The following is a 23654-nucleotide window of genomic DNA, read 5'->3' as shown; positions in this document are numbered from 1 at the left end:
GGGGAAGTTGTGCCTACCACAGACACACAGATACTTTTGAGGTGCCTTTGTGGTGCAGTGCTGAACCCTGTAAAGTGGCCTCTGAAATTAAATGCACACAGAAATACACAAATGAAATGAGAGTGAGAGGGCATTAATTTGGACTCTGGTATCTGTTATTCCTTTAGAGAGTGTTAGTGTTGTGGGTGTTAAAATGCAGGGCTCAAAGCTGCTGTGTAAATGCCGAAGAATTATATGGGTTTTGCTGTGCATTATTGACTTTATAAATGCTCTTTGCTGTTGCTAGGTGGACTTTCGAAGACAAGTTCTGCTCACTGGGATACAGACACAGGGAGCCAAGCAGTTTTTAAGGTCCTTGTACATCCAGAAGTATTTTCTTGTTTACAGCAAAGACAAGCGGACGTGGAACACCTTCAAAGGAGACAGCTCACCAACAGGAAAGGTCTGTCTGTGCCGTAGGGGCAACAGCCTAGGCAGCATCCCTGAGTGATGCACTGAGCTTTGTTTAATGTTAAGAAAGAGTGGAAAACATTATGGCCTTTAGAGCCTTAGTAGGTATAGCTTGAAGCCCCAAAGGGCATTAACCAAACTAATACAATTCAGACTAGAAGACAAATTCTAAGGTGAGGAACTACCTCAACTGGGGTTTGGATTGGCCTTGTGACCTTGACTGTGCAGGGTCTGGTTTTCTCATAGGCATCTCTCCCTACTATTATTTCCTAAGCCCTTGGCTGCTTTTTTGAAGGAAGCAGGAAGCTGAAATAAAAATCAGGCCCTTACCTCATTTGGTATTAGATTCTGCTTCTCATCCCTCCCTTTCATCTGTCCCAACAGTTGAATGTTGAACTGTCTGAATTGCCTGCAGAAGGCCTGTGTGGTGGTGAGTGTGGTTGTACCCTGAGAGGTTCCTCTTATGCCCAGCTGCTCCAGCCCTACCTATTACAGCTCCCTTCAGTTTACCCTGAGGTTTCTGTGGTACAACTCCCAAATTGAAAACTTGTTGTCTTTTACCTCTCCTTTTGCTTCTTTGCTTATGTTTTCTAACAGACTTACATAAAAAAAAGGTTGCTTATTTAAACTGAGACCTTCAGACACTTCCAAATATGCTAAGATGGGACCATGAGATATTTCAAGTGACCCTGCAGCATAGGGTGTGCTATCACTGTGGATGGGGCTAAGGGCATAAAAAAGACTACATTTGTAACAGAGCAGGCTTTCAGCATCCAAGCTTGTGCTTGCATTAAGCTAATTATATGTGGATTTTTTTTCTTTTTCTTTTTTAACAGATTTTTGAAGGTAATTCCAATGCCTATGAGATAAAAGAAAACATCATTGATCCCCCTATTATTGCTAGGTACATCAGACTCTACCCCACCGAGGTGTACAACAGGCCTACTCTTCGCATGGAGCTTCTGGGCTGTGAAGTGGATGGTAAGAATTGGTCAAGTGCTGATGCTTCCATTCTGACAAATTTTTTACCTCATACTTTAAATGAAGCTAAAGCTGTGGATCTTCTCATCCCAATGTTGTTGCTTTCACTGTGGCTACTTGGATGTATGGGAGATGACATGGTGCTCCTCTCAATAGGTTGTTCTTTGCCACTTGGAATGGAAAGTGGAGAGATCAAGAATACCCAGATAACAGCCTCATCTACTAAGACATCCTGGTTCAACACATGGGATGCTTCACTTGCTCGTGTCAATCAGAAGGGAAAGATGAATGCCTGGCGAGCCAAGGTAACGAGAGAAACAGGGAATGCAGCAGGGGACAGCTGGTTAATAAATTCTTGCTGCCTTTGTGATCATGGTGCTTCCTGCATGCTGTGTCCAGTGCCAAGTGTGATAGGGTCACTTCACAACCATCCTTTGGGAAAAGCACCACTCAATTCTTCAGCAGAGAACTTATTAAGCTTCTGACAACAGCAGTGAAATCATACTTTGAGAGATGGATTGTGTCCTCTGGGCCACAGGCTGCAGAACTTCTCTGTGGAAATAGCCTGTTTAATTTCAAGAGATGAGTGCAACTTGAATATTTGTCTCAAGGGTGTTAAAGTAACCCGTTCTGGGTTGGCTTATAGGCAGTGCAGCCTAGTGGATCTGGGGGTGGTGACCTTCAGCAAGGCATGTGAGCTTCTGTGTCTTCAAAATGGAGCTGCATTTCTTCACAAAGCACCTTGAGATTTGCTAGAAGCTGCTCTTTTGTATAAGCATTTGGTATTAGACTTAAGTATTATGTTTTAATACTGGAGGTAAATCTCTATTATTTTTCATTATGTATTGGAAATTAAAGTGTAAATTTTAAGATTCCAAATACACTACTTGCAGTGATGAAGTTAATTATATAGGTCACTAAGAATGCTTGTGACTTGCCTCAGCTTTACTCTTCTGGACTTCTTTGATACAGTTTTGATGCATTTTGATACAGTTTTAACTACCTGTAAACAAGATTTTTGGCTTAAGCAAATACAGACATAGACATGTTTGCTAATAGAAAAACTTTTATATCAATTGTAGTTCAACAACAACCAACAGTGGCTGCAAATTGATCTCCTCACAGTTAAGAAGATCACTGCTATTGCTACACAGGGGGTCACATCCATGTCAACTGAATACTTTGTGAAAACCTATGTTCTTCTGCACAGCGACAACGGCTCCGAGTGGAAATCCTACACAGAGGGTTCAAGCTCAGTGCCAAAGGTATCACTGTCAGCTCAGGCAATGGTATTGTTGCTTGGTTTTAGGTGCTAGACACAGTCAAGGCTCAAAGGCAGAATGCCCAGCCAAATTGATATTCTCACAGGACTTTAAAGTGCTAGGGAGCTGCGGTTACTACAGATAATGTCACAGTATCCATCTGATTTTAGTGATCATAATTAATCATAATAAAAGGAAAGAACACCATATCTGCAGAGAATGCAGCCAATGTTGTGATAAAAGGAGCTGACACAGTTTGTAAAGGAGGACATTTAATTTGAATGCACAAGGACATTTAATTTGAGTGAACAGTGGATTCCCCAGGGCCTCTTTTAGCTTTTTTATTTCTGCCCTGATTGTTTAAGTGAAATTAATGTTAGTGAGCAGTATTGGCTATAGCAGGGCTGGGGAACTTCAGGTACCCACAGAGCAGACACAGTAGTTTGTATTTTTTCCTGTATGACCTTACACCAACCTAACCCACAAGGGGTATTAGCAGTGGTAAAATGAGGGAAGTTTGGGAGTTTGGTCTGTTAGAAATTAGAATGGCAAATTTTCTACTGTGGATGGAAACAGGGGCTGTTTAATCCATTCAGACTGCTATTGCTGGCCTGAGCTGCTTTTAACCCAGCACATTAGGAAGAAACTTGATGTGGTCTTGTTTAAAACAAGAAATGAGCCAGTCCATCTACCCTGAGTAGATGGTGGCTCATTTAAAACAGCTTGGAACTGTTTTAAAGAGAAAATGCAGGGTTTTTTTCAAGTGCCACCTTTTAACTAACTGTGTTTATGTATTTGCAGGTTTTCTTGGGTAATGAAAACAGCGACGGGCATGTCAAGAATTTTTTTAACCCACCCATCCTGTCCAGGTTCATCCGCATTGTTCCAAAAACCTGGTACCGTGGGATTGCCCTTCGGGTAGAACTCTATGGCTGTGATTTTGGTGGGGGTCTGGCTGTGAAAAGGACTGACGAGTCTGGGAGCTCTTAACCTGCCAGCAGTCATCATGCAGAACCACATGTTTTTTAAGAAACCCTTAAAACAGTCATGGTTAGTAGTTTGGATGTGTGCTTCATCGAAGGAACATAATGTTTTACCAGCAGGATTGAGAGATTTCTCTGGCAGGTGTTTCATTCCTATGAATGCACACTTTAGAAAACAGCTTCTTTTCTCTGGGAAGAAATGGTAGTTCCTTCTGATTAGCATTATCACTTCTTCATTATAACCAGTACTCTGTCTTACTTTTTACTTAATTTTAAGTTCCAAATCCCTAGGAGTGGAGACTCTGGCCTTGATCCTGAGCCCTGACTATCTCCATTTGGTAATGCTATTGCAGCACAGGTGAGGAATAGAAAGCTATAGCAGGTGGATGTTCTCTATACATAAGACTGAGAGGGAAAACCAGCGCTGATCTGGATCTGTAGTGCTGCATTCCAGCAGTGCCTTGGTGAGAAATTATTGTAGGGGTGACCTCTCCTCCACATGTCTTTCATCTACACTGTGGCAAAGGCAGGACATGTCTCAGCATTGAGGTATGTGCAACCCCTTCTCAGAGAATGTGTGTTGGCATTGTTGGTTTGGTTCTTGCATACCCAGCACACATGAAATGCAGTGGATTTCACATAATTCACCTTCAGTGCCCTGGCAAGGGGAAAGGGAGTCAGCAGTACCTTTCCATCCCAGAAATGAGAAGGCAAGTGATTTAACCTGGCAGATCATGGAATAGCAATGGGAGAACCAAAATGAGAATTCGGAGCTCCTGATGCTCAGTTCCATACACACATTTAGACTGTTGGGACAGGGAGCTGCCTGGATTAGGAAAGCTTTGAGAACTGCAGCTGTACAGTGACAGTACAGCCTGGAGGTGGCAGAGGAGGATTAGATGAAACTGGGTAACAGAAAACATCTGCATCTTCTCTTACAATTGAACTGTGTTTTCACTAATGGAAATACTCTTGTGCATAGATTTTACATGGATTTTTCCCGGGATGACTACATCTGAAAATAGATACACAGTCCATGAACTCATTATTCCAGCAGAATTTTAGCTAAGCTTTCAGTAGTGTTCTGGGCTTCTAGCCTATAAATTGTTTCATTGCACCACTTCACTTATCACACTAGGTACCATTCAGGAGGCTGGATTTTTAAAGTAGTTTGTCTTTGAACCTTGGATGGTGTTATCCAGTTTTATTTCAGTAGTTTTTCATTTCTTTCTCTTATAGAACATTCATTTTAAAGAGAAGGTATAGAACAGGAGTGAAAAGAGTGTAAAAACTAAACAAATTTTTTCTTTTTTTCTTTTTTTATTTTTTACTATGTCACAAACTGTTGTAATTTTCCACTGGAAAATAAAGTTAGTATTGTAGCATGAAATGCATCAACATTTTCTTTTGTATATTTGCCTCTACAGTAGTAGCTCTGGTAATGTTGAAATTTTGCAACAGGAAAGTAAAATTTTTAGTGCTAATTAGAATTAATTTCAAATGGTGAAACAGTATGAATAATTGCTACATCTTTAAAGATGAGTTTCTTAGTATTTTGTAATGGTGTAATAAATGTAATTTATTTTTGTCTGACAGCCGTGAAATTGCAACACAAGCCATATTCACTAAAAAAAAAAGAAATGTAAACTTCAGAATGAGGTTTTACCTTGGAAAACAGTTAATAAGTGCTTCTTAACTTCAGCAGAACTAGGTTTTTATGTAATAAGTGTGAAATAATTTGTTTTTAAGAAGGCAGTGATCTTTAATGTTCTAAATAAGTAATTAGTTCTTTATGTATATATGCACACACACATGTATAATTCTATGTAAAGTTACATAAATGCAAAACTGATTGCAGGAGCATGACTCAGTACATCTGCATCAATTTTACAAGTTGAAGATTCTGCTTCTAATTACTAATGAACAGTACTTTGGTTAGCTGGGGTCAGCTGTCCTGCTTGCATCTCCTCCCCAGCCCCTTGTCCATGCCCACCCTACTCACTGGCAGGGCAGAGAGGCAAAAAGCAAAGGCCTTGATACTGTGCAAACACTGTTCAGTGCCACCTAAAACACCCCTGTGTGGTTATCACTGTCCTAGTCACAAATCTAAACCACAACACCCTATGGGCAGCTATGATGGGAATTAACCCTATTCCACTGGTGTGCCAGCCTGTCCAGTAGAGCAGCAATGTCTGGGCCCTGTGCCAACCCACACATGTAGCCGTTGCTGATAACAAAATGTTCCCTTGCACAGCAGAGTAAGATGATAAGGGCTACAATAACAGCAAAAGTCCAAAACAGTCACTAACATGCCAGACTCAAATATACAGTAAGGCAGAAAGTACAAAGCCCTGCCAATAACAGCTATAAATTCTACCTAGCACAGCCCAATCAGGGGTGTTACCTCAGAGTCCTATTGCCCCATGTTGGACACCAAAAAGGGCTGCAGTAGGTTGGCCCCAGCTGGCAGCTGACTCCTCACTCTGTCGCTTGATGGCTTTCCCCTGGCAGGCTGGGGGAGAGGACTGGAAGGGCAAAAGAAAGGAAACTTGTGGGTTGATATAAAGCCAGTTTAATAAGCAAATCAAAGCTGCACATGCAAGCAAAGCAAAATAAGGAATTCATTTGTCACTTCCCATCAACAGGCACGTGTTCAGCTGCTTCCAGGCAAGCAGGGCCTCAACACACCTGCTCACACTTCCTGACAATTGCTTGGGAAGACAAACACCATAACTCTGAAAGTTCCCTCTTCATCCTTCTCCTTTCCCCTGGCATTTCTTGCTGAGCACAATGTCACACTGTCTGGGATATTACATCCCCTGGCTCAGCTGTGTCCTTTCCCAGCCTCTTGTGCAGCCCTGTGGGGCAGAGTGGAGAAAAGAAAAGGCCTTGGTGCTGAGCAAACACTGCCACTACCAGATAAAACAACGTGTTATCAGTGCTAGTTTAGTCAAAAAACCAAAGCACAGCACTATATAGGCTGCTGTGAAGAAAATTAACTCTATCTTAGCTGGACCACATACACAGAGTATTTTAATTTTATTAAGCAGCCAGCTTAGACTGAATTTGCCAAGGCTTTTGCAAATCTGTAGTTAAAACAGTCAGTCTTGCACAGCCTTTTACACACTGTGGAATGAAATCCTGTGTATGTTGAGATTATTTGCAAAATACACAAGGAGAGCAAGAATTCCTGCAGTTTTCTCAAAGACTGAAGATGCATGTGACAGCATGAAGGTTAGCAAACATAAGCTCTTTTGGACTGAGGGAGAAATGTGGTGCCAAAGTTCAGAGTAATCAAGCAAATAATTTCTTCACAAATCTGAATGGATGCCTTTTGAGCCAAAGGTCCAAAGTTAACTGCTTTTAGCCTCAAACAGCGTCTCAATGGAGTTGCTGCCCTCTAATGTTCATTCCAGCTTCCAAGAGGCTGCAGGGTGTCCAAAGCTGAGCATCTGCAGGTGACAATAGCGCATGGGTGGCTGTGCTTTACTCACAACCACCTTTACTAGGTGTAACCAAGGTTTCTATTTTCTTTCCAGAGGTGGTGGCTGTACTCTTTTCACACAGACACTGAAACTGGTTATGTCTGCACTTGGATTGGAAAGGAGTTGGAAGTATGTGTAAAGACAGTTGAGCAGCTCTGAAGTAGATGCTGACAGCACCACAGTAGTTTCTTCAGAGCCTGATGCAGTAGCCCAGTATCCAGACAGGTTTGTACAGAGTGCCCTGTAAAGTCTCTAAAGTTGATGCAGGCAGTCTCATGTGGATGGATGCACACACCTCTGCCTTTTAGAGGAGATGTAACCTCCCTTTCTGCCAGTTTTTCTCCTGGTAGTTCTGAATGTAACTCCTGCACTGCAGGGATACCAGCACTGAAGCTGAGCCAGCTCACCTTCACCAAGGTTCCCAGGAGTCTGCAAACTGGATGGTTCCCTCCAAACCATAGCAAAGCATGGTGGAGACATAAAGCTACCTATTACCCATGGATTAAAGCCAATGCAGATCCTATTTCTGCATCCACTCTATCAGAAACCTGAACTGTGCATCAGCACAGATGCAAAGGTGAATCTGGGCTTTGGGGCTCTCCTCATATTAGAGACATCAGTGAGAGCACATGGCAAGAGTATTCTGAGTGAAGTGCCAGGAGAACTCTACAGAAAAAGCATCAAACAGGAATGTGATCAGAACTTAAGACAAGCAACCAATCTTCTGAGCACACTCCAGCACCCCCTGAAATGACCATGAACACTGGTGGGTTGATCAGAATTTTAGGATGGTGCTAAGGGACAAAAAGAGGGCTTGCAACTTCACAAGCACTCATGAGGTGTCTTTTGTGACAGATTTTTTTGGCACATACCTGAGAGAGGAAGGTAAAGGCTCTGTCCACACCCATGTATGTGCTAGGGAAGACTGTTTATCAATATGGTTCCATGAAACACCACAGAAATGAGATGCAGCACTGTCCTATGGTGACCAATTGCTGTTTTGTATGAGTCAGTTATTCCACTTAATCAGTGTAAAATATTCCTCTTCTTGCTGTGTTTATTCACGCCAGCTCTGCATCATAACCAGTTTATCCACCTACACTTTCCTATCATTACTGTGCCCCATTCTCCATTTGTTTGTTACACCCAGTGCTTGAATCATACTTTAATTATAATCTCCTCCAGGTAGGGACTGCATCTTCTTGAAGGTTTGTACAACACTCTACAAAACAGGCCATGGGATCATTCTCAGGGTTCCTGGGCACATCTGTAACACCCTTTCTGATGGGAGCAGTACTGTGTTAAGCCCACTGTGACCTAGATACACCAAGCACCGAGTAATTCAGACTGACCTGTGTTCTTCTACATTTAATGAAAGTACAGGGTATGTTTCTTCTAAGTACTTGTTTTTCTTTGTAACACCACTGTTGTACTCTCTTTTAGCACTTCCCATGAAAATTTGTCCACTGTTTGTAGCAGATAAAGTAAGTGGCTTTTCCATTTTTTTCCTCATGTAGCTGATTGCAAAATATTTTAAACAGTTACATCCATAATGGAAATGTGTACTGTTGTACAACATGACCCATCTTAGCCCAGGAGTTATTCTGATATCCTGTGGCAAGTGATTCCTCAGATTCAGCCCTGAATGCCTCATTTCTAGCAGCTCTCTGCTTCAGTCTGCATTGGTCACAATGCTGTGGTGTGCGGGGCAGAAGGGAAGTTGTCTGCCAGAGGCTTTTGATAGCAATCTGTCTCCTAATGACTCCTATATTTTGGAGAGATGGCTGTTTTTCCTCATGCTTCTGCAGGTCTTGGAGGCTTGGATTTTACACTGGCTTCTCTATGAGCTGTGTTCCAGTGAACTACAATGCTGCGTTTTCCCCCCATGCACATGGGTTTTAAATTGACCCTTTATGGCTTCATAATATTTAAGAGTTTCCTGTTGAAAGCCCCTAGATTATCAAAGGATCATCTGGGGTTTGGAAGTGGAAGACACAGGCCTTCAAGGTTATACCCAGTCTACTGTTCAAACAGATAGCTATAATCTATAGGCTTTGATCTAAACTAATCATCCTACATTTCAGAAATAATTTGGATTTTTTTTGTTCTGCTAATTCTGTTTCATTCCAACATAGATACTAGTTAATGGAGTCTACTTCCCCAGATTAGTTACAATGGCCAAAAAAATAAAAGTGGCTGCTGCTGTTTGTCACATTTCTGTGCCTTTGTTCCTTCCATGCTCAGCAAAAGACGAATCAGTTTTGTCCTCTCCTTCTGGATAGTTTCTGAAATATCAGAACATCTTAGTGCTCTCACATACTGAGGAAGCATTCTGAACAACAGCTTTACTAGAATGCAGTTTGCAAAGTTTTTAATTTACAGAAGCTTTTCTCTAAACAACTTGGCAAGACTTTATTAATTTCTACACAACATACTGCAGGCTGGAAGTTGAGAGAAGAAGGAAATAGGTAAAATGAAGGAAAGAAAGTGTGAGAAACCCTGCTTTTCACAGCTTATGTCTTCCATCTTAAAAAAAAATATTGGAAGCACTGAGGTTTTTACCAACATGTTTAACCTTTCCTTACTTTTTCTAGTAGAGTGGGGAGATGGAAAGAGAAATGTAGAGGAAGGCTAAGAGAGAAAAGATAGAAGTAAAATATCAGGGAATTTTTTCTTGTTCCCAAAGGCTGAAAATATTCCATGAAAACAAAACAAGGTGAGTTCTTTTGAGAACAAAACTAAAACCCTGAGAAAACCTGGAGTACTTAAATCAAAATTTTGCAGTTTCTTTTTCCGTTCTAGTTTTTGGTGGAGAAATCTAGGTTGCCTGGCTGACTGTGTATTTTTTCAAGGAAAAGGGCTGAACTGATGTAACTCGTTCTACTAGTCCACTGGAAACAGCAGTAGGGCCCCAGTGGCACAACTCTAATGATTTTTGATTTGGAAAAGACCACGGCCGCCCATCAGATCCTATGAGCAGGCTAGAAGCTGCTGCCTCTAGGCAGGGCACACCACGGAGATTCCAAGGTTTTATTCTTTCCTCCCGCCCCCGCTCGGCACGAAGGGATGGCCCCGATCGGTCAGAAGGTGCACAACACCTCGCTAACAGCCCATATCCCTTTATTGCCCGCTCCTGGGCCACATGCCAGCGGGACAGAGGCGCTGCTGGGAGCTAAGCGAGAGGGAACCCTGGCAACGTGTTTATCAGTCATTTTGGCTCATTTCACTCTAACCATGCTATTTGAAAATCTCAGCCGTTCCTTGCCTATGGCTGAAATGGATGCCAGTATTAACAGGAACTGATTCTCTGTATGTAGAGTTTTGCTTCAAGCTAAAGGGTAGGGAAATGGCAATATAATCTTTTTTTCTTTTTTCTTTTTTTTTTTTTTGCTAATAAACTTTACATGTTTTCTATAGAAGAGAACATAGAGAACAATAAAAAGAAAATTTTGCTAGACCAAGATGATAGCCAGAAAGCAGCAAACCACTGATGCCAGATGATCAAGACCAAAATATTTAACTGTTTTTTATAGACAGCTGAGTAATCTTGTGGCCCAGATCCTCTTTGTAGCTATGTTTACTAAGGTATGGTGATGGTAATAACAGTAATAAAATGATAATACATATATAATGGTAAGAATAGTAATAAAATAGTAATAAATATGTAATAGTAATAGATAGTAGTCCAATTCTGCCCTACAAGGAATCTGTTCTGGGGCTGAGAAGAGCTTGTTCTTTCCCACCCAACTGTATATCCAGATGCCTAGGAGGCAGGATATGTGACTGCACAGGTGGGAAGCTTGACCCCTGGTGAGATTTCTCTCTGGCATCAGCCAGTTTGGAGAACAAACTTCAGGTACAAAGTAGGAAGCCCTAGCAGTGGTAGCAATGTCGTGGAGATCAAGGGAGTAGAGCAAAGGGAAAGGCAAATCAAGTAGATAGAAGGAAAATGTGGGATAGATTGAGAAGAAAAACAGCAAATAGTTTACAGGACTGGCAAAGCTTTAGGAACAGTAGTAGTGGGCAAAACTTTAGATAATGACTTCGAACGTAATCGTTTTATTTTCCCCATTTGTCTAATATTTCTTCTGGATGGACAACAAGGTTCTGCCTTATTAAACAGAAGTGATTCAAGCTCTTATCTCGCAAAAGGGAAGAAAGCGGCAGAGGTCAGTGGCCGAACGCGTCTGGGCCAGGAAAGCGCGAACGAGCACAGTATAGCAGACAGGGATCTCTTTGCTGAGGGGGTTTCCAGGAAAGGCGCGCACCTGCCCCTGGAGGAACGGGGAGCGGAAGAACTTCGGGGGCGAGTGACCCGCGGGGCTCCCAGCCCGGCCCTGCCCCTCCCCTCCCGCGTGCACGGCTTCTGGCCCCGCCCACAGGGGCGGCATTGCCCAATCGTAGAACGGTGCGTGGCCCCGCCCCCCGCGCGCCGGCCAATCAGCGTGGGCGCAGCGCCGCGGGCCGGGGCCCGAGCCGCCTCTCGGGAGGTGACCGGGACGCGCCCGCGCCCGGCACCGGAGCCTCCGGCCCCGGGAGCGCCCTTGGCCCGGGAGCGCCTTTGGCCCGGGAGCGCCTTTGGCCCGGCCCGGCCCGGCCCGGCATGGCGGACTCGCACGGGGGGCGGCCGGCGCAGCGCTCCGCCCGGGCTGCCGGCGGCGGCGCGTGCTGCTGGGCGCTGCCCACGGCGCTGCTCTGCGCCTACGGCTTCTTCTGCAGCGTGCGGCCGTCGGAGCCCTTCCTCACCCGGTACCTGCTGGGGCCGCACAAGAACCTCTCCGAGACCCAGGTACCGCGGCCCCGAGTACCCTCCTTCCCTCCACCCCCCCCCCCCCCCCCCCGCGGGGTGCGTGTCTGTCTGTCCGTGTTTTGTTCGCAGTACGTGAGTGCTGGGGGTCACCGCCGTCTTTTCCCTTCCGCAGGTGTTCAACGAGATTTACCCGGTGTGGACTTACTCCTACCTGGCGCTGCTGTTCCCCGTGTTCCTGGCCACGGACTACCTGCGGTACAAGCCTGTGGTCCTGCTGCAGGGCCTGAGCCTCATCGTCACCTGGTTCATGCTGCTGTACGCCCAGGGGCTGTGGGCCATCCAGTTCCTTGAGTTCTTCTACGGGATGGGGACTGCCACCGACATCGCCTACTATTCCTACATCTACAGTGTCGTCGATATCAATCTGTACCAAAAGGTTACCAGCTACTGCCGAAGTGCCACCCTGGTGGGCTACACAGTGGGCTCGGTGTCTGGGCAGATCCTTGTGTCAGTAGCGGGATGGTCCCTTTTCAGCTTGAATGTTATCTCCTTAACCAGCATATCCATTGCCTTTGGCACAGCGTGGTTCCTGCCCATGCCACAAAAAAGCCTTTTCTTTCACCACCTTTCAAGTCAGCGGCTTAGTTGTGAAATGAAGGTCATGGACTGTAAAAATGGAGCGGTTGTCCAAGATCATCCCGATGTGCAGAGGGCACCTGGCTGGGAGGATGAGGCAAAAGTTCCCTTAAATGGGGAGGGTCATTCAGCAGAGAAACAGGTGAGTTGTGCCCTGAGTTTACATGAGAAGGAGATGCCGTACTGACATGGTTGTCACATGTGCCCATATGTACATAGCATAGAGATGTAATATCTAACAGCAAAAGAGAATCCCTTTACTTAGCCCACTTCCTTATTTATGCCACGAGGAGAATTATTACTGGCATCCTTTTGCTGTTTGAGCATGGTAGGCTGCTCCTTAGTTTTTCTGAAATTGCTCTCCCTGTCTTACAAGGCTGCAGTTTGAATGCTCTGGGCATCAGATTGCCATCCATTGGTACAAAAGCAAGGGACATCTCTGGGACACTAAAAATTGAGCATATATCCAAACTCTGTGTGCTTCTGGATGCACCCAGTGACTTGCAGAAAAGAGGCAATTCTTGCACTCACATTCTGACATTGTTACTCCAACTGTTGTGCAAGTTGTGCTGTATAATGTTTGGGGTTTATCGTATGACCCTGGAAGGAAACTGGTCTAGGAAGGAAACAGTAGTGGTTCTTGAGAGCACTTGGAAGCAAACATTGATTATCTATAGAAGGGTAGAATATGGATAAATTGCAGGAAGCACATTTGCATAGTATCAGCTGAATGCAGCCCCTGAGAACACCAAGGTAGTGCCCTGACTTGTGGCTTTTGTGGGCTGCATAACCTCTGGCAAAGCCATTTGTATGGAAACAAGTGTGGGGACCCTTGCTTGGTGGAGGGACCTGCTGGGTCCCACCTGGGTGAGCAGCCTCCAGTTTTGAGGCCCAGTGTGAGTGTGTAGTTGCCTGCTGGGCAGGTCCCTGCTGGTCATGCTGCTCCAGGGAATGCAGGCAGGGGGATTCTTGGCTCTGGGGAGAGGCCAGCCTTGCTCCTCAGACAGAAGGAGGCCATACTGGTTCTGAGAATGAGCGACTGCTGGATTAGTCAGCAGTGGGTATTTCTTAGCAAGTAAGCCCCAGTTAGCTGGTTTGGGGGAGGCAGCATCCAGGGCTGCTTTCTGCTTCTCCAGCTACAGCTAGGAATTAAAGGTATTAACATTCCAGGGACTTAATCCTGCCCCATCCAGCACGATCTTGTGTGAGCAAGGATATTTTTACCCGAGTTATGCTTGCATGCTGAAGGGTATTTGTAAAGACAAATTCTGTGCCAATAATGACTAATGTATAACTTATCCATCCCTTTTGTTTACTTTACTCCCCTTCTGTGAGGGTACATGTAGTGCCAAAGTAGTGGAGAAAAGTTTAGAAAAGGAGCAAGTACACCTGCCTAACTCCCCAGAGGTCACTTACACCAGGTGCTGAAGGCTGAGGAGCACTGGAGTGTGATGATTGTCCTTCTTACTGAGGTAACAGCAACCATATTTCATGAACATGGATGCCTGTAGGAATAATTATACTGAAGAGGCACAGCCAGGCCATAGCAGGGCAGGTGGGCCTTTCTGGCTTATCAGATACGTGCTTAGGGCTGAACAGCCAGATCAGTTTTTGCAGTCTGTGTTACAGTTCCCTTCCCTTGTTTTCCTGCATCTAAACTTGAGCTTCGTGTGAAATCTTCTGTGTGGGAGTTATGTGCTAAAGTCACATTGCCACAAGCTCACCTCTTCCCGAGTTGTTCTGTTGTGTTTTGGAGGAATGGTATCCACAGAGCAAGAGTTAGGCTGTTGGCATAGCACTGGTGGGACTGTGTGGTGTTCAGTGAAGATGCTTAGAAATCAGTGGCACTTGAAGGGGTGGAAGAGAGGGAGTTCAGGACAGGTTTCAGGCTGTGGTCTTTTGGGGTTTTAGTAGAAACATTTTAAAATGAGTTTTATTGCTCACGGAAACAATCTTTCCCAGGAACACACTGCACAGTTCCCCCAGGGAAAGGGCGTAATGCCAAGAGCCCAAAGTTGCTGCTGCTCTCTGGAAACCACTCTGAAACTGGACATGTGACAGCACAATGTGCAATAGCTCAGTCCTGTGACAATGCTGTGTGTTTCCCTGCAGGGAATCCAAATTCACAGGGTCCTGAGGTGCTGGGTGGGCCCTGGGGCTTTGCCCAGTCTTGCATGAAGTAACTGTTCCTGCTACTCAGACTAGCAGGGTTTTGCCCTACAGGGTCTACACAGATTCTGTACATGTGTGCATGCAGCAAATGCAACCAGGAAATTTGGTCTACAAAGTAAAGACATGCTCTTTTCCTCTGCTGCTCTTGACATAAAGTGGTAAAGAACAGGACTGTAACAGTCTCTATGTAAAAAGCAGTTTTGATTGTTGTCATCCGCTGTTGCTAGAATAGATCTATTTTCAATTATTTTTTAAGGGTTTGCCCCCTTTCATGCTCTTTCTAGAAAGATTTGGAGTGGAAAGCTTCATTTCTTATCTCATGTCATTTGTCAGGGCACTTGTATGTGCGGGAGCTGCCAGTGTCTGGTGGAAGTAGCTTCTGTTTCACTTTAGATCCCCAAGTGACATCTCTCACCTTCTTGAAGCCTTGGTGAGCTTGAACAGGGGTAGAGCATGTGGTAATGAGATTGCTTCTTCGAGTATTTATAAACCCCAAATGCCTGTACTGAAAAAAATCAACTTACATGGAGAGAGATATAGTCATTTGATGTCTTTCATGTTCTCTGTGCTACAAAATTTGGTTGAATTTGAATCAGGACTTAAAAGTGTCAGTGGGGTTTTTTTGCCTTTATGATGTAAATGGCTGGCTTCTGATCCTGTCTTGTCAAAGTGGATATTGTATCTTGTTCTCTGGTGTTTCTTCTCTGGTACCCTTCAGTTGCTCACATAGCATGTGTCCATCCCTGCTCTCTTCTGGGGAGAGCCAGAGACGGAGAGGTGCTTGGGGCTGAACCCTTCCTCTGCATGAAAGGATACAGCCCTGGTTGGCAGAGAGACTGTGGGATGGGGAAGCTTTTTATTTATTACTCTGTGGGGGTTTGTGTCCAGGAGTGGTATTGTCACTCGCCAGTGATCAGACCACCTGAAAGGGGCAATTTTGTGGAGCAGTGTGGAATACTCATAAACAAAGACTTAACATTTCTCTCCTCTTCCTTCTCCTATTTACGCAGAAACAGAAAGTAGATATCGTAAAGGTGCTCAAGGATCTCTGGCGGGACTTGCTGCAGTGCTACTCCTCCAGGACCATGCTCTGCTGGTCTGTGTGGTGGGCACTGTCCACCTGTGGCTACTTTCAGGTCATCAATTATGCTCAGGGCCTGTGGGAGATGGTGCTGCCTTCTCACAGCGCGGACATCTACAATGGTGCTGTGGAGGCAGCCTCGACGCTCCTAGGTAAGCTTCTGGCATAGCTCCTGTTCTGCTGTGAGAAATGTCTTGTTTCCCTCAAGGTCATTAGAGCATGATTTGGAAGTGCCTCGCATTCCCCCAAGCATGCAGGAGAGGTAAACCCTGGCATCTGGGGTGAGTCTTCCCTGACATGCACAGGTAGGTGCTCAGTGTGAGTTAGTCGCTGAAGTAGCCCTGATTCTTGTAATCCTGTACGTAGGTGTTTAGAGGAGCCTCCCAAGCCAATCTTCATTCTGAAATACTTGGCAGAAGGCTCCAGGCATGTGGCTGACTGTGTGTTCTTGGCTGTCACTATGACAGTGGGGTTATGCTTGTTTTAAGCACTCAGTCAGACATGGGGTCCTGTGTGTTTGGTTTTCCACCGGGAGGGTACCAAGGTTTCCTGCACACGCACAGCATGCAGTGAGCCATGGTTAGTCATTCCAGCACTGTTAGGAGCAGAAGCTATTAAGATGAAAGAAGTTGGTTGACTTGAAAGGGACAGGTAGGTCAATCAACACAAGCATTTGTTTATGAAGTTGTTCAGTACTGTTTCATTACCATAACTAGGACAATACCTTTTTAAAGCAGCTAACATACCCTTACAGAGGTTTTCTAGATGTTGCTGCAGCATGTCTCTTTTCTTTGATGGAGTCATTGTTCCATCATCTGCTGTGGACATCACCTCCTTGGGGGCAAAAGAAACCAAAGTACACAAATAAATTATTAGTGCTTTCTTGGGTGTGCTCAGCCCCTTCTTGAAGTTCAGTAGGAAGCTGTGGCTGGTTTATAGTTCTAAAAGCCAGTGTACAACCCGTTGTTAGCTGGGTTTGAAGCTGTTGGCAACTTGATGACTTTGTCTGTTCAGTCCCTGGTGTGCTAAACCTGCACTTGAATAGCTTGCTCTCATACACTTTCTCCACTCTAGCATGAACCTGTGGCTCCTACTTCTTGTTTGAATTAGCTTCCTCTACCATCCTGCCTTTGTCCCAGGAAGGAGAAGAATTGGTATCAAGGGAAAGAAGACCCATAATGTGGCCTAATATCAGCAAGATTAAAAAAAAAATATATATATATATAAGGAGGGGTATTCTTCAAACCTTATCATGAACATTTTTGATAACAAGGTCCTTTTTTTAAAGGCCTGTGAACAATGGACCTAAACTCTTGTAAAACTGAAGTTTTTTAGTTTCCCATTTTGATTTTTTTCCTCAAGTATCTTTTTTCTAAATCGTCTAATCATTTTGGGTCATGTTTCATAAAAGCAAATTAGCGTGAACTGCTCAAAAGACGCAACCAAAAGTCCTTCAAGTTGATAGAGATTAATTGCTTGAAAGAAGAAAAGTTTAATGAATTAATACTCACAACTAAAAGCTTGAAATGTTTAACAGGACTGGAAGTCCTAACACCTGTTGAGAATGAGCATGCAGTGACCTGCCTTCCTAGGCACTGGTGCAAATGCTCTGACTCCTGATTTCCAGTTTGAATTTATTAATGAGCAGTTTTTTTATCTCTAATGTCATGCCAAGGTTGTATTTTAACACAAAATCTTTGTTGTGGGCCAAAGAAGCCAGGTTTTTCTAGTTGTTCTTTGGTAAATTTAAGCTCTTTGTTCTCTTCCTAATTAGCCCCTCTTTGCACCAAACCTGGTTTGAGTTGCATTCTTTTTGAAGGTGGATAACCAGAATTGCCTTCGGCTTTATTCAGTGAGGCCTCAGACTTAGAGAAGCACATGCTGTTTACTCTTCTCCTTGTACTAGAAATACCTCTCCTGCTGCATCCCAGATCTGATTTGCCATTTTCATTGTTCTTAGTCATTCTGTGCTCAGTTAGGAGCAATGTTTGGCAACCTTTGCATAAGGTGTTGTTGCCATCCCTGCCCTGCAGAAGGGTTTAAGTTGGCATGGTGACTCAGGTAGCTGTCGGCTCCCTGTCCTGGGAAAGAGAAGTAGTATTCCTTCTAGGGAGATCAGCTGACTGTTAGGTTGCATCCCTGCACCTTCTTTGGAGTGTGGCAATCCTTTATCAGTTTGGGTTGTGAAACCACTGGATCAGCTGAATGTGTCTCATTGAAGGCCAGAGACTGAATATCTTAATTAGGTGTCAGGTTGATACAGCCTGGGCACATAGGGAGAGTACAACTTCATGAATTGCCATGAGATCTTCATGTCTGTTCCCGAATTTCAGAATTGCTGAGACAATAGGAAGAATGCTCTAGGATTTAGCTTCTTTTTGCATCTCAGAGTTTTGCTACTGGGGAAGCCAGACTTTCAAAGAACAAGATGTTAGTCAGGTCGTGTCACAGCAGGCACTGAGAAGACTTTAGTGGGGGGGGAAATAAATCCTTTGCCTTGGCATAGCTCCCTTCTTCACCAGTCTGTGAGATTGGTCAGGTCTGACAGGATCTCAGGCTTGTGCAAACTGATGGTACATAAGGAGTCTTGGTGTGCTTGAAGGTTTTCTAAGACAGCAGGCTAGCTAAGGGCTACAAAGAGCTTAGATGGTGCACTGTAGCACTTCTGTGCAGTGGTCTACTGCTGAACACAATCCTGTTTTTCAGAGATGTCCTGTAAACCTCCCTTTGTCAGTATGCTGTTTGTCTGGTTTGCTGTGTACAGCCATTATGCTGTTGGTTGCTATTTGGCTTGTTTGCAGAACAAGGCCTACTTGAAACAGGAATTTTCTATTAATGTAATGCGTATTTAGGCTTCTCAGTAGTTGCAACGGTGATAGTGCATGAAACACACCTTGTCTGCTCATTGAATTGCATGAAATACCACATGCTTTCCCATCCTATGATTTGTCTTTTCTCCCCATCCCCCCTTCATAAAATCCAGCCAGAGCTACAAACCTGTTCGGGTTGTAAAGGATTGTTCTTGCACAATCAATAGTGCATGATTATACCCTGTGATTAGGCTGTATCCCAGGAGATGTGGATTTGGACTCCTCTTCTTACTTACTGTTACAGCCCAATGTGGAGATGACAGTAAATGTAGGTGTTTCTGCCTCCTGGGAGAGAGCTCTAACAACTGTGCTTTAAAGTGAGTAGTGTCTTCCTCCCTCCTAGCCTCTGCTAAAGCACCACTAAATAATTAGGTGAGTGCTTTTGAGAACCAGGATTTGCATTTCTCAATAGAGACTGCCCGATTATTGACAGCACTGCCACAGTCAAGTGTAGAGGACTGGCTGGCAGTGCTCTGAGGCCTGGGGCTGTCGTGCTTCCGGAGCCAGATAGGAGACTTTGGAGGCAGTAAGCATTGACCTACATGTTTTTTTCCTGTTTCTGTAAAAGTAAATGGGACTTTGCAGCAGGATTCCAGGTGAGGGAGGGGTCAGGAAGGAGAGCTGCTAAGGTGTTCCCATTTGTGTCCTCCACTTCATTCATGTTTGGCTGTTAGGGGCTGTAGAGCTCCCACTACACCATCTCCAAATTGCTCTGACTGTAATTACTAAGAGTTATGCTTTCCTTCCCCTCACAGGAGCTGTTGCAGTTGTTGTTGTGGGTCACATAAAAACATCCTGGGCAATGTGGGGTGAGGTGGCACTTGCCCTGTTCTCCATTCTTATTGCTGCTGCTGTGTATGTCATGGACACTGTTCGTAACATCTGGGTGTGCTATGCATCCTATGTCGTCTTCAGAATTATCTACATGATGCTAATCACAATAGCAACGTGAGTATTTGTAATGTAAACTGCTCTCAAGGTTACAGCTGGTGTGAAAGCAGCACATTTTCTGTGTAACAAGAGTCTGTTGCAAGGGTTTGTCTTGTGATTCAGATTGGAAGCTGTGGCATGGAGATATATTTGGCTGGCAGTGTGCCCAAGCTTAAAAGTCTTGTGAGACTGAAGTGACTGCTTCTAAATATTAGATAGTGCTGATTGCTAGGGGGATGTTTTTCATAAGTGTGGCTGTAGTGAAGTGTTAACAGATGAGGAAAGGACAATGCTTTGCCTGGGTTGAAGCATCAACTTTCCCTAACCTGTAAGAAAACTACTTCAATGTTATTTGTCACTTTGGGGGGGAAAGCATAGCTGCTTTTGAACCACATAATCACTGCAAGACAGCTCAAGCACAGTAAGAGGGGTGATGCTGAGACTGGCAACTGCAAAGGGAGTTCTGGTTAGAAGGATGCAAGAGGTTATGGACCACACAGCAACAGACTGAAGCTTTGAGATTGCCAACAGTTCTCTGGGGCCAGAGTGCATTTCATCTTCTCCACGTGGCAAGACCCTTTACACTGGACAGCAGGGCTGCTTCAGTAGCACCGAAACCCACAGGGCTCCCTCAGTAGGGGGTGGGGTTGTTTGCTTTTAAAAAGAGGGGTTACATGTGTCTTATGGGTCTCTTCTAGCTTCTAAGTTAGTCCATCATGATCCTATTCAGGAAAGGACACTATTTGTACAATGTAATTTAGCTGTGGAAAATACTAAACCGGTCAGCATAACTCCTCAGGGTGCATAGTCGTTCTGCCCAGAAATGTTCCTGCCATTCATGCATTCCCCTGCTTTTTCCCTTATGTTTCTGGTTGACCTTTCTTTCCAGGTTCCAGATAGCTACAAATCTCAGTGTGGAGCGGTATGCGCTGGTGTTTGGGGTCAATACTTTCATTGCGCTAGCACTTCAGACTCTGCTCACTTTGGTTGTCGTGGATGCCAGTGGGCTTGGCTTGGGCATCTTCACCCAGGTATGATAGATGCTCTTACCTTTATTGATGGGAGGTAGGGAAGGGAGGAAGATAAACCAAGCTGTAAAACTTCTCAGCTACCTGTTTATGGTCAAGGATTTGACAGAGAAATAACCACTGATTCCTGATATTTTAGAAGAGGAAGGGAACTAATTTATTTTATTAACATTCTTACAAATCTGCTAACTGCTTGGTTTAACCACTTCTTTTTATTTTCTTTTCCTCTTCTCTGCAGTTCATGATTTACGCCTCTTACTTTGCGGCCATCTCGCTGGTGTTCTTGGTCAGTGGCATCTGCAGTATTGTGAGAGCTTACAGGAGACGAGAGCAGATGCAAAGCAGATCACCTGAAAGCCAGTAGTGCACCAAGCAAAGACTCTTGGTGACTACATATGAAGATATAGGTCTGTTTTTAATCTCTGCCTTTTCTTCCCAAGGCAGCCACCTTAATGGTATATGATCCATATTTATACTATATTAGTAGCACATTTTAGAAGGTAAATGTATTAGCTCTTACGTAAGTAAGAACAAATATCTTCTTTCTAAAATGCCTTTTGTTCTTCTGTTGCATATATGGGATGTGCAGCAAAGAACAGTAAATTTTCTCAAAGAATGAGAAAACCTTGGGAGGTTTTAGTCTAACACTGTCCATCTGCAGGCAGTTTTGTGATTGTCTAGTGAACTGCTGCTCTCTGTCAGAGGTGCTGCTACAGGGCAGAAATGAGGGCACACTAGCAGACCTGTCTGTGGAGAGCCCTGGGCCTGGAACAGGAGGTGGCCTGAGGGCTGTGCTCTGCAGTGTGGCTCTCACTGAGGCTGCCCTGTGATGCTGGATGCTCTGTTTTGAGGACTGGTACCCTAACGTTTCTGCACACGCACATGCTTCCTTGAGGAGCTTGGACTGCTTCTCCTGTTCCTGTCTGTCATCCCTGCTGCCCGAGGTTTACCTTAGCTGATCATGGTGCTTCCCCAGAAACATAACTGTGTCCTGGGGCAATCTGTGACACTGGTGGATGGGCTATCAGCAGGACTACTTGTGCCACAAAGGCCTGTGCCCAAGGGACTGTAAAGCTGGAGGGGAACTTGGAGTTGAAATGGGCAAAATGCTAATCCAAGGGACCCTTGGATAACTTTGCCTTTGTCTCTTAGGGCTGCAGGTTCCTGTGATTACAGGAGTAATTGCCTCACAACCCGGGGCTGGACTGTTTCAGGGGGCTGGTGGGTGTTAGTGAAGCACTGAGAAGGAAGGTAACTCACAGGCTTTTAAGCTATTCTTTGTGCCCTTAGAGAATTTTGACTATGGTGATTAAATTGACACCTTCAATTATGGTAGTTAACAGAATGACTGCCTGAGGCATTGAAAAATGATGATTTATGGTCTGTCACTTTTCCACCATTATTTTAAAATGCCTTTATGCTTCTGGTGGGTCTCTATCCACTAGTTCTACCTCTTCTTTCCACATGAGCAGAACAATGAATGTTTAGAGTGGGTAATTCTTTTGTTTTGTCCAGTTTAAGCAATTTGGGATTTACCTCTCATCTGTTTTTTAAAATAATTTTTTTTTCCAAATTGCTTCAACACTGAGGAGGAGTTGCACGGAATTGGCCTGGGCTTGGCCACCTTGGATACTCGGGCAGCATGACCAGCACAGCAACAAATGCCTATGGAGTGTCCCTGTTGCTGTGCAGGTTGTGGTGAGTTTAAGCCTACAGGAGAGCTGGCAAGGAGGAAGGTGCAATGCAGCCTTTCCCTCCATGCCTTCTCTCTGTATGCTCCTTAGAGCTCCTTTCTTCTTCCAGCTGAAGAAGCAGCTTTGGTTCATCACTTGCTTTTAGTGCCATGGAGACTTCACGGCAGTGGGGTTGGGAAGGTGTTTTCCCTCTAGCTGGGACATTTCTCATCACTTTCTGTGAGCCTCAACCTTTATGTTAATGTGTTTGGCATGTGCTGCCTGGGATCCAGGGAGCCCTTTCTTCAGGCTGCCTGCTGAAACAGCCCCCTAAGGGGGGGCTCAGCTGCACTGGCATTTACACATGTAAACTTATCTGCCTTTACCTGAAATGGAAACTTGAAGCCACCCATGTATATGTTCCTTTCTCTACTGTTTTTTGTTTTTAAAAAAATAAAATCTGGAGCCATGAAGTGCTAGCTGATGAGCTGTCCTGGGACAGGGATAGTCTGTCCTTTGAGTTCCTTGGTCTGATGGCAGTTGGAGCAAGGCAGGGGGAGTGAGTGTACAGCACTCCTGTCAAGTGACCAAAAGGAGCAGCTCAATTTTAATCGTACTTTTCATACAGAAATCGAATATTTGATGGGGAACAGACCAGTTATTTTAAAAGCAAGTCACAAATTAACTAATGACTTACAGCATTATCAATGGTTTTTGTACCAAAGTAATGAAACTGTGGCAACTGTAATAGAGAGGCTCGCTACACTGTGTATGTTTTCAGGCCCACAATGTATGGATGCCACACCTGGATGTTTTTCAGGTTCTGAGCTGTGTTGTTGCTGTGGTGATGAGGTGACTATAGAGCCTGATTGGAGCTGTATGCAGGGTTAATAATGATGCCTATGAAATTCTGTAACCATGTGGACACTGTTGGTTTCTAATTAAACAGCTATTTTTGTTAAATAAAAATACTCTGAGATATCCTGTGTGGACAGTGGTTTTTTTTCTATTTTGATACCCTGCTAATCCACAGCACTGCGGCTGCAGGTTGTTCTCAGCATCTTTGTAAGAAAGAGAATAACAATATAGAACAAAACATGCAAAAAGAAGCAAGGCTTCAAGAAGCTGATAGTTGCTTGCTGGCTTGTATAGGTTTGCATAACTCTGTGCAAGTGTCTTGTATTGGGGATTCTTAACTGCTGAGCAGTTACCCTTACTAATGCAGGGTAGCCCTGGTCAGGATGCTCCAGTAACTGGGGGTGACAGTAATTCAAAGCAGGTGTAGGTTTGCCAGGCAGGAGGACCTTTCTACTTATGTTGACCTAATTACAAAATTTAGGCCTTAAAGAAGAA

The 23654-nt window shown here is 44.5% G+C and overlaps 2 protein-coding genes across 2 annotated transcripts in view; both read left to right on the top strand.

Annotated features, from left to right (window-relative positions):
* F5 (coagulation factor V) overlaps positions 1–5066 on the top strand; it is a 33801-nt gene extending 28735 nt beyond the window's left edge. The window contains exons 21-25 of the mRNA XM_069019859.1: positions 287–442; positions 1287–1431; positions 1588–1736; positions 2514–2696; positions 3495–5066. Of these exons, the coding sequence (XP_068875960.1) occupies positions 287–442; positions 1287–1431; positions 1588–1736; positions 2514–2696; positions 3495–3683 (822 nt within the window). The 3' untranslated portion in view covers positions 3684–5066. The remainder of the gene's footprint in view (positions 1–286; positions 443–1286; positions 1432–1587; positions 1737–2513; positions 2697–3494) is intronic.
* Positions 5067–11630: 6564 nt separating this feature from the next.
* Positions 11631–23282, top strand: SLC19A2 (solute carrier family 19 member 2). The gene is made up of 6 exons (XM_069019847.1): positions 11631–11950; positions 12084–12689; positions 15730–15952; positions 19426–19618; positions 20490–20631; positions 20867–23282. The coding sequence occupies exons 1-6, from the start codon at positions 11765–11767 to the stop codon at positions 20990–20992; spliced, it is 1476 nt and encodes a 491-aa protein (XP_068875948.1). The 5' UTR covers positions 11631–11764; the 3' UTR covers positions 20993–23282.
* The last annotated feature ends 372 nt before the right edge of the window (positions 23283–23654 follow it).

The sequence above is a fragment of the Aphelocoma coerulescens genome, chromosome 1, assembly GCF_041296385.1.
Source record: "Aphelocoma coerulescens isolate FSJ_1873_10779 chromosome 1, UR_Acoe_1.0, whole genome shotgun sequence".
NCBI classification, from domain to species: Eukaryota; Metazoa; Chordata; class Aves; order Passeriformes; family Corvidae; genus Aphelocoma; species Aphelocoma coerulescens.
Note: the sequence above shows the minus strand (reverse complement) of the source record. Positions and strands in the feature narration are given on the sequence as shown.

What these genes read in the sequence shown, in the direction of transcription:
- SLC19A2 (XM_069019847.1), top strand. Translation starts at nt 11,765, where the DNA reads ATGGCGGACTCGCACGGGGGGCGGCCGGCGCAGCGCTCCGCCCGGGCT. An exon ending in GTCATTCAGCAGAGAAACAG is followed by an intron (nt 12,690 to 15,729) that starts GTGAGTTGTGCC and finishes CTATTTACGCAG; the next exon opens with AAACAGAAAGTAGATATCGT. An exon ending in GCTTGGGCATCTTCACCCAG is followed by an intron (nt 20,632 to 20,866) that starts GTATGATAGATG and finishes TCTTCTCTGCAG; the next exon opens with TTCATGATTTACGCCTCTTA.